Here is a 12,596-nt window from a genome sequence, read left to right as displayed (position 1 = left end):
AAGAAAGTTGATAGTGGTACAGGCTTACATCAAGGAATAAACAAAAATCCCAAATAAACAACCTAACTTACCATCTAAAATAATTAGAAAAATAAAAACAAACAAAATTCAAAGTCAGAAGAAGGAAGGAAGCAATAAAAATCAGAGATGAAATAAATAAAATGAGACATTTTTTGGAGAATTTTAATGAAAACAAAAACTGGTTTGTTGAAAACACAAAATTGATTAAACTTTAGCCAGCCTCCTCAAAAAGAAGAGGACCCAAGTAAACAAAATAAACGAAAGAGGAAAAGCAACAACTGATACCACAGAGATAAAAAAAAAAATCATGAAAGAATACCATGAACAGTTGTATTCCAACAAATTAGATAACCTAGAAGAAATGGAAAATTTCCAGAAACACATAATCTGCTAAGACTGAATTAGGAAGAAATAAACAATCTGAATAGACTATTAATAGCGAAATTGAATTTACAATTTAAAAACTCCTAGAAAACAAAAGTCCAGAACCAGGCAGCTTCATTGGGAAATTCTACCAAAAATATAAATATAAGAGAAAATACCCATCCTATTCCAACTAGTCCAAAAAATTCAAGAGAATGGAATGCTTCCAGATTATTTATACAAGGTAACAGTTATCCTGACACCAAAATCAGGGAAAGCAACCACACACACACACACACAAATTCATGGCAATATCTCTGATGAATATAGAGTCAAAGTCCTCAACACAATATTATCAAACCAAATTCAACCATATATAAAAAGGATCATACACCATGATCAAGTGGGATTTATTCCAGGGATTCAAAGATGGTTTAGCATTTGCAAATCACAGTATTTGGCACAGGCATGGCCAAAAAAGAAAAAGAAAAAAAAGCATTTTCAAATCAATCAATGTGATACACCACATTAAAAAAAGGAAGGATAAAAATCATATGGTCATCTCAATAGATGCAGAATAAGCATTTTACATAATTCAATACCCATTCATGATAAAAAGGAAAAAAACTTTCATCGAATTTGGTATAGAAAGAACAAATCTCAACATAAAAAATCCACTTATGACAAATCCACTAACATCATACTCAATGGTGAAAAGCTGAAAGCCTTTCTCCTAAAATCAGGAACAAGAAAAGGATGTCCATTTTTGCCACTGCTATTTAACATAGTATTTGAAGTCCTAGACACAACAACCAGACAAAAAAAGAAAAGGCAACCAAACTGAAAGGGAAGAAGCAAAACTGTCACTATTTGCAGAGGATTTGATACTGTATATAGAAAACCCTTGTCTCCATCCAAAAAGGATTAGAGGAGTTCCTGCTGTGGCACAGTGGGTTAAGGATCCAGCTTTGCCACAGCTGTGGCATAGGTTGCAGCTACAGCTTGGATTCAATCCCTGGCCCAGGGAATTTCCATATGCTGTGGGTGGAGTCAAAACAAAGAAACAAACAAACAAACAAAAAACAAGCCCAATTAGAACTAATAAATGAATTCAACAAAGTTGTAAGATACAAGATTGATATTCAGAAATCAGTTGCATTTCTATAAATTAATAATGAGCTATCAAAAAGAGAAAGAAAGAAAAAAATCCTATTTACAACTGCACAAAAAAGAATAAAATACCTCAGAAGAAACTTAACCAGTGAGGTGAAAAACCTATACTCTGAAAACTATAAAACAATGGTGAAAGAATTTGGAAATGATACAAAGAAATTGGAAGATATACCACGTTCTTGAATTGGGAGAACTAACATTATTAAAATGTCCAACTGCTCAAAAATTGACAGATTTAATGAAATCCCTATGAAAATACCCATGACAATTTTCAGAGAACTAGGAAAAAATAATTATAAAATTTATATAGAACCACAAAACATCCTGAATTGCCAAGGCAATTGTGTAAAAAAAGAACAAAGCTGGAGTTATCACATTCCCTGATGTTAGACTAGACCACAAAGCTAGCATAATCAAAGCAGTATGGTACGGGCACACACAGAAAGACCCATATAGATCAATGGAACAAAAAAGAGATCCCAGAAATAAACCCATTCACTTAAGGTCAGTTAATATATATATAACAAAGGATGCAAAGACATGCCTTTGACCAGAAACATGCAAAGACCAGAAACAATAAAACTCCTAGAAGAAACATAGTTGCCATAAATCATAGCAATATTTATTTGGTTCTCTAGGACAAAGGAAATAAAAGCAAAAATAAATAAATGGTCCTAATTAAACTTAAAAATGTTTGCATCTATTAACCCCAAACTCCAGTAGATGCAAACTATTACATTTAGAATGGATAAGCGATGAGCTCCTACTGTATAGCACAGGGAACTCTAAACAGTCTCTTGGGATAGGCCATGATGGAAGTCAATACAAGAAAGAGAATGTGTGTGCATGTGTGTATATTATAATTTTATTAAGGTTATACATGACTAAAATTTACAAAAATAAATTCTATAACGGGATAGATTGCACTATTTTTCATATTAAATACTTTTAAATATTAAATAAATTTAACACAATTATAATTTACCCTCATTTGCAAAGATTCTGTGTAATTATTGATTGCTAGATATCTGCTCTTGTAAAGGGCTGCCCCTAGGTCTAAGAGCGAGCATTTTTTTGCAGGGTCTCTGTTTAAACAAACACTTTGATTAAAGTGCATTATAGAATTTGTGAGCCTATGGGTATCACAATTTATCAATAAATACAAAATGGAAAGAGGGTATTAACTATATTTTAGGTTATTGTCCAGTAACTTTAAAAGATGTCATTTCTTCTCGTTCAGAGCTAGGGACCACATCTGCCTTCTGTATTGTCAAATGTGTTTTTCCCAATTTCATTTCTTACATCATGAGAAAATTGGAAATGCATTTTTATTGAAACAATATAAATATTCTTCAGTTTGCAGCACCCTAGCAGCAAGGTTTAATGCTGATTATATCAGTGCATCACAATATTCATGGAAACTCTTCTTTAACAATTCTCTTGAAGGGTGATGCTATTCTTCACTGAAAATCTCAAGGGCAAACCTAATAAAATATGCAGAAAATATGTGAACAATAATTAATCTTTGAGATGTATGAAATTTAGCATTCACAATTTTATAGCATAACAGTAAAGCAGCATATCTCCTCCAACCATACCTTCATTGAGTTATTTAAAACATTATCCCTGCTTTCCCAGGAAAAATTATAAGACAACCACACAAATGAATTTAGATGTGAGTATATTAAAAAATAAATATCAGAATGAATCTAGATAAATAAATATGATGTCACGTCATGACCAAATTGAATTTTACCTAGGAATGCAAAGTAGTTCTTTAACATGAGAAAATTATAAATGTCATTCACTACATTAACAGATTAAGGAATAGAAACTATGAGAACATCAAAATAGATGCAGGAAACAAAAGTACGTAAGAAAATTTTAAATCTCTTTCTACAAAAAAAAATCTCTTAGCAAATGGAAGTAGAAAAGAACTGCCTTAACTTAAAAAAAAAAAAAAGGACATAAGAAAACTAGACACAACACAACTAATGTTAAAATGTTACAAGCATTTTCTTTAGAACGTGGAACAAGTCTAGAACATTTACCATTAATATTGTCCTGGCTGGAGTTCCCATTGTGGTTCAGAGGGCTATGATCCTGATGTCGTCTTTATGAGGATGCGGGTTCTATCCCAGGCCTCAACCAGTGGGTTAAGGATCTGGCATTGCCACAAGCAGATGCTGCTCAGATCTGGTGCTCCCATGGCTGTGGCATAGTCCTTGGCTGTAGATCTGATTCACCTCCTAGCCCAGGAACTTCCATGTGTCACAGGTGGAGCCATTAAAAAAAAGAGAAAAAAAAACAGGGAGTTCCTGTCATGGCTCAGTGGAAATGAATCTGACTAGCATCCATGAAGATGCAGGTTTGATCCCTGGATCTTAGTGGGTTAAGGATCTGGCATTGCTGTGAGCTGTTGTGTAGGTCACAGATGTGTCTTGGATCCTGTGTTGCTATGGCTGTGATGTAGGCCAGTGGCTATAGCTCCAATTTGACCCCTTGCCTGGGAACTTCCAAGTGCCATGAGAGTGGCCATTAAAATATATATATATATATATATATATATATATATATATATATATATATACATATTGTCCTGGCAGTCCTACCCATTTTAATCAGATAGGAAATATGTAATTTTTAAAATACAGGAAAAAATAAAACTTATTACTAAGTGTTATGTTTTACAGTATTTAAACAAATCCACAAACTATTAGAAATTATGAGTCTTCAGAACTAAACTTGTTAAAAAGGGCAAGAACATCCAAAAATGTTACATATCAATATAAAAACAACTATTTTAAAAGAAAATAAAATTACATAATTGCAATTATAATTGCAAAATTAACTATAAAATACAAAAACATTATATACGTATAATATATAATATATAGTAACTGGTCAGAAAAATTGTAAGTTATACAGGAAGAGAAAAATCAATAAAAATTGATTAGGGGAGAAGACGGTGGAGTAGAAGGTCTTAAGCTCACCTTCTCTCACGAAAACACCAAAATTACAACTAACTGCTGAAAAACCATCAACAAAATAGACTGGAAACTACCAAAAAAGATATCCTACACCCAAAGACAAAGAAGCCACATCAAAACGGTAGGAGGGGCACTTTCACGATTTAAGCAATCTCATACCTGCTGAGTAGGCAAACCACAGACTGGAAAATAACTATATTGCAGAGACTCTCCTAAGAAATGAGAGTTCCAAACCCCATGTCAGGTTCCCCAGCCTGGGGGTCAGGCATTGGGAGGAGGATCCCTCAGAGAATTTGACATTGAAGGCCAGCCACAGGACTGGAGGGTGCACATAGGATTTCATATGCACTGGGTCCCAGGGCAAAGCAATAGGAACAACATAGGAATCTGGGTCAGAACCTACCTGTGGGTATTGGAAGGGTCTCCTGAGAAAGCAGGGGGCATCTGCGGATAAATATGGGAGCAGGATATTGAAGATGGAGTTTCTAGGAATATTCATTGGCATGAGCTCCCACAAAGGCTGCCATTTTGGAAAAATATGGCCCACTCATCAGGGATGAGAAGCACCAGGCCAAACAACAAACAGGGTGGGAAGACAACTCCATCAGCAAACAGGCTGCCTAAAGTCCTCCTAGGCACACAGCTGCCACTAATCACACTCAGAGACAAAGCTGCCCCTAATCACACTCAGAGACAAAGCCTCACCCACCAGAGGGACAAGACTCAGCTCCACCTACCAGTCCCTTCAATCAGGAAGCCCACCACAAGCCCCTGTATCAACTTCACTCACAAGGGGGAAGACACCAAAAGCAAAAGAGGCTACAACCCTATAGTCTGCAAAAAAGGAGACCATCACACAGAAAGCTATGCAAAATGAAAAGGCAAAGAAATATGAGCTATATGAAGGAACAAGACAAAACCCCAGAAAAACAGCTAAGTGAACTGGAGACTAGCAACCTCCATAAAAGACTTTAGAGTAATGACAGTAAAGATGACCCAAGATCAAAAGAAAGCTAGAAAAGCAATACTCACATCAGACAAAATGTACTTTAAAATAAGAATGTTACAAGTGACAGAGATGGACATTACATAATGATCAAAGGATCAACCCAAGAAGATGTAACAATTGTAAATATATACACGTTCGACATATATAAAGCAGCTGGTAACAGCCATAAAAGGAGAAATCAACAATAACACAATAATAGTGAGGGACTTTACCACCCCACTTACAGCAATAGACAGATCATCCAGATAAAATCAGCAAAAAAACACAGCCCTTAAATATTGCACTAGGCAGAATGGACTTAATAGATATTTATAGAATATTCTATCCAAAAGCATCAGAATATGCATTCTTCTCAAGTGCACACAGAACATTCTCTAGGATAGGTCACATTCTGGGCTACAAATCGAACCTCAGTGAATTTAAGAAAACTGAAATCATATCAAGCATCTTTTCCAACTATGCTGTAAAACTAGAAATCAATAAGAAAAAAATACTGCAAAAAACACAAACACATAGATACTAAACAACTTGCTACTAAAAAATGAATCAGTGAAGAAATCAAAGAGGAAAGTAAAAAATAACTAGAGACCAATGACAATGAAGACACAACAATCCAAAAGCTATGGGATGCAGCAAAAGCAGTTCTAAGAGGGAAGTTTATAGCAATACTAGCCTACTTCAGGAAACAAGAAAAATCTCAAAAAAAAAGAAAGAAAAACCACCTTACCTTATTCCTAAAGCAACTAGAGACAAAAGAACAAATGAATCCCAAAGTTAGTAGAAGGAAAGAAATCATATAGACCATAGCAGAAGTGAATGAAATAGAAATGAATAAAACAATATGAGATTAATGAAAGGTGGTTCTTTGAAAAGATAAACAAAATTGATAAACCATTAGCCAGATTCATCAAGAAAAATAGGGAGACGACTCAAATCAATAAAATTAGAAATGAAAAAGGAAAAGTTATAATGGATATCACAGAAATACAAAGGACCACATGAGATTACTATAAGCATCTATATGTCATTAAAATGGCCAACCTAGAAGAAATGGACAAATTTTCAGAATGGTACATTCTTCCAAGACTAAACTAGGAAGAAATAGAACAGATGAATAGAAAAGAACTAGGACAAAATTTGTTTAAATTTGTTTTGAAACACAAAAGACATCAAATATCCAAAGCAAATCTGAGAAAGAAAAAGGAGCTGGAGGAATCAGACTCTCTGAATTAAGACTAGACTATAAAGCTACAGTCATAAAGACAGTATGGTATTGGCACAAAAAAAGAAAAATGGAACAGCATAGAAAGCCCAGAATTAAACCCATGCACCTATGGTCAACTAATCTGACAAAGGAAGCAAGCATATACAATGGGGAATAGACATTCTCTTCAATAAGTGATGCTGGGAAAACTGGACAGCTACCTTTAAAGGAATGAAATTAGAACAGTATCTAACATCATACACAAAAATGAACTCAAAATTGGTTAAAGAGTTAAACATAAGACCAGATACTCTAAAGCTCTTAGAGGAAAAGATAGGCAGAACACTCTCTGACATAAACAGTGGCAATATCTTCTCAGATCCACTTCCACAATAATGAAAATAAAAACAAAAATTAACAAATGGGACCTAATTAACTTAAAAGTTTTTGCATAGCAAAGAAAACCATAAATAAAAAGAAAAGACAAGCCACAGAATGGGGAAAATGTTTGTAAATGAAGCAAACTGACAAGGGTTAATCTTCAACATATACAAACACCTCCTGCACCAGCTCAATGTTAAAAAAACCCAAACAACCCAATCAAATAATAGGCAGAAGACATAAACAGGTATTTCTCCAAAGAAGAAATACAGATGGCCAAAAGACACACAAAAAGCTGTTCAACATAACTAATTATTAGAGAAATGCAAATCAAAAATACTGTGAAGTACCACCATACACCAGCCAGAATGGCCATCATCAAGATGTCTACGAAGACTAAATGCTGGAGAGGGTGCGGAGAAAAAGAAACCTCTTACACTGTTGGTGGGAATGAAAATTGTTGTAAGCACTATGGAAAAGAGTAGAAAGGGTCTTCAAAAAACTGAAAATAGAACTACCATATGATCTAGCAAACCCACTCCTGGACATCTATCTGGAAAAAAAAGACCATATTTGAAAAGATACATGCACCATAATATTCATTGCAACACTATTTACAATGGCCAAGACATGGAAGCAACCTAAATGTCCATCGACAGGGGAATGGATGAAGAAGATGTGATATATGTATATATCATATATATAACACATACATATATACAATGGAATATTACTCAGCCATAAAAAAGAATAAAATAATGCCATTTGCAGATGGACCTAGAGATTGTGTATTACATATATATATTACATATATATGTATATACACACATTGTATATATATAATATGCGCATATCATATATATAATGGAATATTACTAAGCCATAAAAAAGAGTAATATAATGCCATTTGCAATTGGACCTAGAAATTATCATACTAAGTGAAGTTAGTAAAAGGCAAACATCATATGATATCACTTATATACAGAATCTAAAAAAAGGATACAAATGAACTTATTTGCAGAACTGAACAGATTCACAGAGTTTGGAAAACTTATGGTTACCAAAGGGGATCGGAGTGGAGGGATGGAATGAGGCTCTGGGATTGGCATATGCACACTGAGGTATGTGGAATTATCGGCCAATGGGGAACTGCTGTATAGCACAGGGAACTCTATTCAATATTCTGTGATAACCAATGTAGGAAAAGAATCTGAAAGAGAATGGATATGTTCATATGTATAGCTGAATCACTTTGTTGTACAGCAGAAATTGTCACAACCTTGTAAATCAACTATAATGAAACTTAAAAAAACCAATACAAGATTATGCATTGTAAAAACAACACTCCCCAAATTGACCTATAGATTCTGTGAAATTATGTTTCTTCTAAAATTGATATAGAAAACTAAGGTCCAGTCCATTAGAAAAATAGAAAAAAAATAAGGAAATTAACAGTTATCAAGATGTTTTATCAGGCTACAATATCATAGTGAAATGTGAACAGTTTCAACAGAGGGAAAGAAAAAATATGTTACAAATATTAAAACTGTCTTACCGATGGTTGTTAAGTCCATTCTGAGAAATACTTAGCGAATTTTTTTCTCGCAAATCCATTTTCTTTCTGTATAGCATCTCGCTGTTGCAATACTATCTTCATTAAGGTAAGGACATTCTTCATTCTCTTTAGTGTTAAGCCTACAATAAAGGAATTAAACACTAAGTACTAGGGACTCCTATGATTTCTCCCTTGCCCAATGACACCTTTTAAAAAGTATTTGTTCGGAGTTCTGAAAAAGTGTGCTGTGACATAGTTATCTCTTGCAAGGGTTAAGATATCTGCACAAATTGGACCCTAAGAGTCTTCCTTACAAGAATTTATATTTGTTAAACTGACATTAAGTTATATGTAATGACTAGAATCGTCAGTTTGTATAAACCAATGGTTCTTAATCCCAGGGTGATTTTTGCTTTCCACCCGCCCCTGCAAGGGACACTTGGAAGTGTCTGGAGAAATTGTCGGTTGTCACAAGTGGAGGGGGCAGGGGGAATTGCTACTGTTTAGTGGGTAGAGGCCAGAGGTGCTACTGGAACCCTATGATAAACACAAAAGTGCTCCCTCCACACAACAATTATTCAGTCCAAAATGTTACTTGTTTTGCTACTGAGAAATTCTAACAGGGGAGTTCCCTTTGTGGCTCAGCAGTAACAAACCCAACTAGTAATCATGAGGATGCAGATTCAATCCCTGTCCTCACTCAGTGTGTTAAGTATCTGGCATTGCATGAGCTGTGGTGTAGACTGCAGAGGTGGCTCGGATCCAGTGTTGCTGTGGCTGTGGCATAAGCCTGGCAGCTGTAGCTCTGATTCGACCCCCAGCCTGGGAACTTCCATATGCCACACGAGCAGCCCTAAAAAGAAGCAAAAATAAAAAATAAATTTTTAAAAAAAGAAATTCTAACATGAGCAGAATGGCTAAGTGGCTCGAAGTCACCATTTGGGGTGGTACTACTGGGGTCCTGTGTGTAGTGAACTCAATTCTTTAGACCCAATTTTTCCATATTGTGAAATGGAAGGTATAAAATCCAAGATAAACTGCACGATCAGTGCAAATAAAATCAGGTTAAAATTTAAAAATTAAACTTGAACTGTTAACGATGTCAGCAAACAGGTAGCATGAAGCTTGTGGACTAGATACAAAATTGGAGAAAATAGGTTAAAATCAAGCAAACCTTTAATTTTCTACTATGTATATGAATCTCAGGTTTTTATTTTTAAAATAGCCAACTAAGAGATCTTCCCTCTACTATCTTGATTTTCAGCCTCTCTGTTTGACTTTTGCAACTAATCTCAATACACAGTATAATCTTCCCTATTCCATTTTTCCAACATGTGCACAAATTGTAGCCTCCAAAGAAATGTAGCTCATGTACAGGTTCTAGAGAAGGTTGTATTACCTAAATTTAAAAAATCCCAGAAAAAAAGAAACTCACCAGTGGTTAGGTACGATTATTTCTGTCCATTGTTTTGTTTGACTTCCTGGATGAATCCAGTGATCAGAAGTACACTTATATCGCTTAAGAAATTGCTTTAGAGACAAAATAAAATTCATCACTTTACTCGTCAGTTGTTAACTACAACCTCTTCTGTCCCTCTTGTTTTGCATGTTGTAAGGAGTAAGATGCCAAATTTTCAACCCCTGGTTTCACCAGAACATAGCCATGCAATTTTGAGTATTTTATCCTCTGACCCTCAGTTTTTTCATATGTGAAGCAAAGAGGTGAGATACATTTTCTTTAAGATCCTTTTGATTCCAAATTGATAAATATTCAATATGAAAATCTATTCATCCAGAATTTTAAAACTGTAAATTCCTGGAAAGTTAGACTTTTCATTTGAACCCTTGTATAGTCTCCCTAATCATCAGATATTTATTGTAATGTTTTTCCACTTCGTAGAAAATATGTAAATATTATTACATAGAGTTTAATGTAATATTTTACCTCAACTTTTCTCGCAGACTATTACATGCACATGCATGCGTACACACACACACACACACACACACCCTCATGCATCCAGTTCCTTTATAATCTAATTCTTAAATTGCATTTTTTGCCCAATATTTACATTTCTAAAGCTATCATTCTGGGGAAATATTTTTGCCGATATTTCTCCTCTTCTCATTCACTCAATGTTGAAAACTTTTTCCTGCCTTAGAGCCTTTTTCTCTAACCACAGAATTATATCATACACAGAAAGTTATTGAGTTGATTCTGCAGTTGAATAGCTAGGAAGCCATAAGCTTGACACTCTTATCACTCTAGTTTCAATTTTATGATAAATATAAGGGCATTATGAAAGATCACAACACTACATTCCTATTTGATAGTAGTGACATTGATAACCTTTGGCATTTTAATATACCAACATCTGTAGCATTTTATAAATTTATTTGAAAAAATATCTAGTCACTTATGATGGAGCATGATGGAAGATAATGTGAGAAAAATAATGTATACATGTATGGGTGACTGGGTCACTTTGCTGTACAAAAGTGTACAGCAACACTGTAAACCAACTATACTGGAAAAAATAAAAATCATTAAAAAAAAAGAATAAAAAATCAATTCACTGGGTTAAGCTGCTGATTTACAAAGGAGTAGGTTAGGAGAGCAGTGTCCCTGGATTCACAAAGTCTAATTTATTTATTTATTTATCTATCTATCTATCTATCTATCTATCTATCTTGTCTTTTTGTCTTTTCTAGGGCTGCACCCGTGGCATATGGAAGTTCCCAGGCTAGGGGTCTAATCAGAGCTGTAGTCACCGGCCTATGCCACAGCCATGGCAATGCGGGATCCGAGCTGCATCTTCAACCTACACCACAGCTCATGGCAATGCCGGATACTTAACCCATTGAGCGAGGCCAGGGATTGAACCCGCAACCTCATGGTTCCTAGTCAGATTTGTTAATCACTGAGCCATGACAGGAACTCCCACAAAGTTTAATTTATAGTAAGGAAGTTTATGTAAACTTGTTAGAAAACATTCTAGTAGATGGGAAGTCTATGAGTAGAGTCAATGCAAAGTAAATTTCAGTTTACAGGAAGGAACCTCTGAGTCTATACCGGAGACTTTTGTAGAAGATGTGCTGTAAGAGATGAAACCAGAGGGGATGAGTAGAAGATTCCATGATAAACGCAGAAATCCAGAGAGAAAAGGACAATCCATATTGTAGGCTTAGGAAAGGGTTTGTTTTTAACAGAAAAAAAAAAATGTAAGAAGAGATAAATGTTGGAAACCAACAGGACGTATATTACTGGATAACTGGGAAAATTTGGAAGACGTTCAGTAATTGTGGTCTTGGTAACGGGGAACTGGAATTGTGTTTCCTAGAGCCTCTTCTATGAAAAATGTTGATTATTCTTTGCTTAGTAAAGGATAGCCCCTGTTAAAAGGGCAACATAAGTCTACACAGGTACAAATAAATAGGGGGAAAAATTCATGAAACAAATTTATCTCATTTTTAACTAAGAAAAATATTTTGCAATTTAAAGAAACATATGTAATATTTTAATTAAACTATTTAAACAATCCTTTAAAATTCTTCTATACATTACTTTTATCCCTTATTCACAGATACCAGATGAGGTAAAGACTTTATTCTATTTTTCTCTCATTATTTCTTCATCCTGCTGCTAATTTAGCCTTTTACCCCAAGAGGAACCTTAAAGGGAAGTTTTAAGTTTTTCTCAGAATGTTCATTGCAAAAGTCTCATGAAATTCAGCAGTGAAACTATTGACTTCAGAAGCTATCAACTTAAGCCTGCATCTTACTTTTTGATTTGCTGTGTCTACTCTCTTTGTTTTCTTTTTTTGTTAGGGCCACAAGTGTGGCATATGGAAGTTCCCAGGCTAGGGGTTGAATTGATTGGAACTGCCAGCTGCCAGCCTA

General features: G+C 34.8%; 1 protein-coding gene across 4 annotated transcripts in view; it reads right to left on the bottom strand.

The window, feature by feature from the left end:
- Positions 1 to 2,498: 2,498 nt before the first annotated feature.
- Positions 2,499 to 12,596, bottom strand: part of CLEC2B (C-type lectin domain family 2 member B) — a 28,055-nt gene continuing 17,957 nt past the window's right edge. For all 4 annotated transcript variants that reach the window (XM_047787573.1, XM_047787575.1, XM_047787572.1 and 1 more), the window contains 3 exons: positions 10,132 to 10,226; positions 8,697 to 8,836; positions 2,499 to 3,041 (listed from right to left, as the gene is read on the bottom strand). In XM_047787573.1, the coding sequence (XP_047643529.1) occupies positions 8,728 to 8,836; positions 10,132 to 10,226 (204 nt within the window). In that variant the 3' untranslated portion in view covers positions 2,499 to 3,041; positions 8,697 to 8,727. The remainder of the gene's footprint in view (positions 3,042 to 8,696; positions 8,837 to 10,131; positions 10,227 to 12,596) is intronic.

This window comes from Phacochoerus africanus, chromosome 7 (genome assembly GCF_016906955.1).
Source record: "Phacochoerus africanus isolate WHEZ1 chromosome 7, ROS_Pafr_v1, whole genome shotgun sequence".
NCBI lineage: Eukaryota > Metazoa > Chordata > Mammalia > Artiodactyla > Suidae > Phacochoerus > Phacochoerus africanus.
This window is presented reverse-complemented; position numbering and strand designations above follow the sequence as displayed.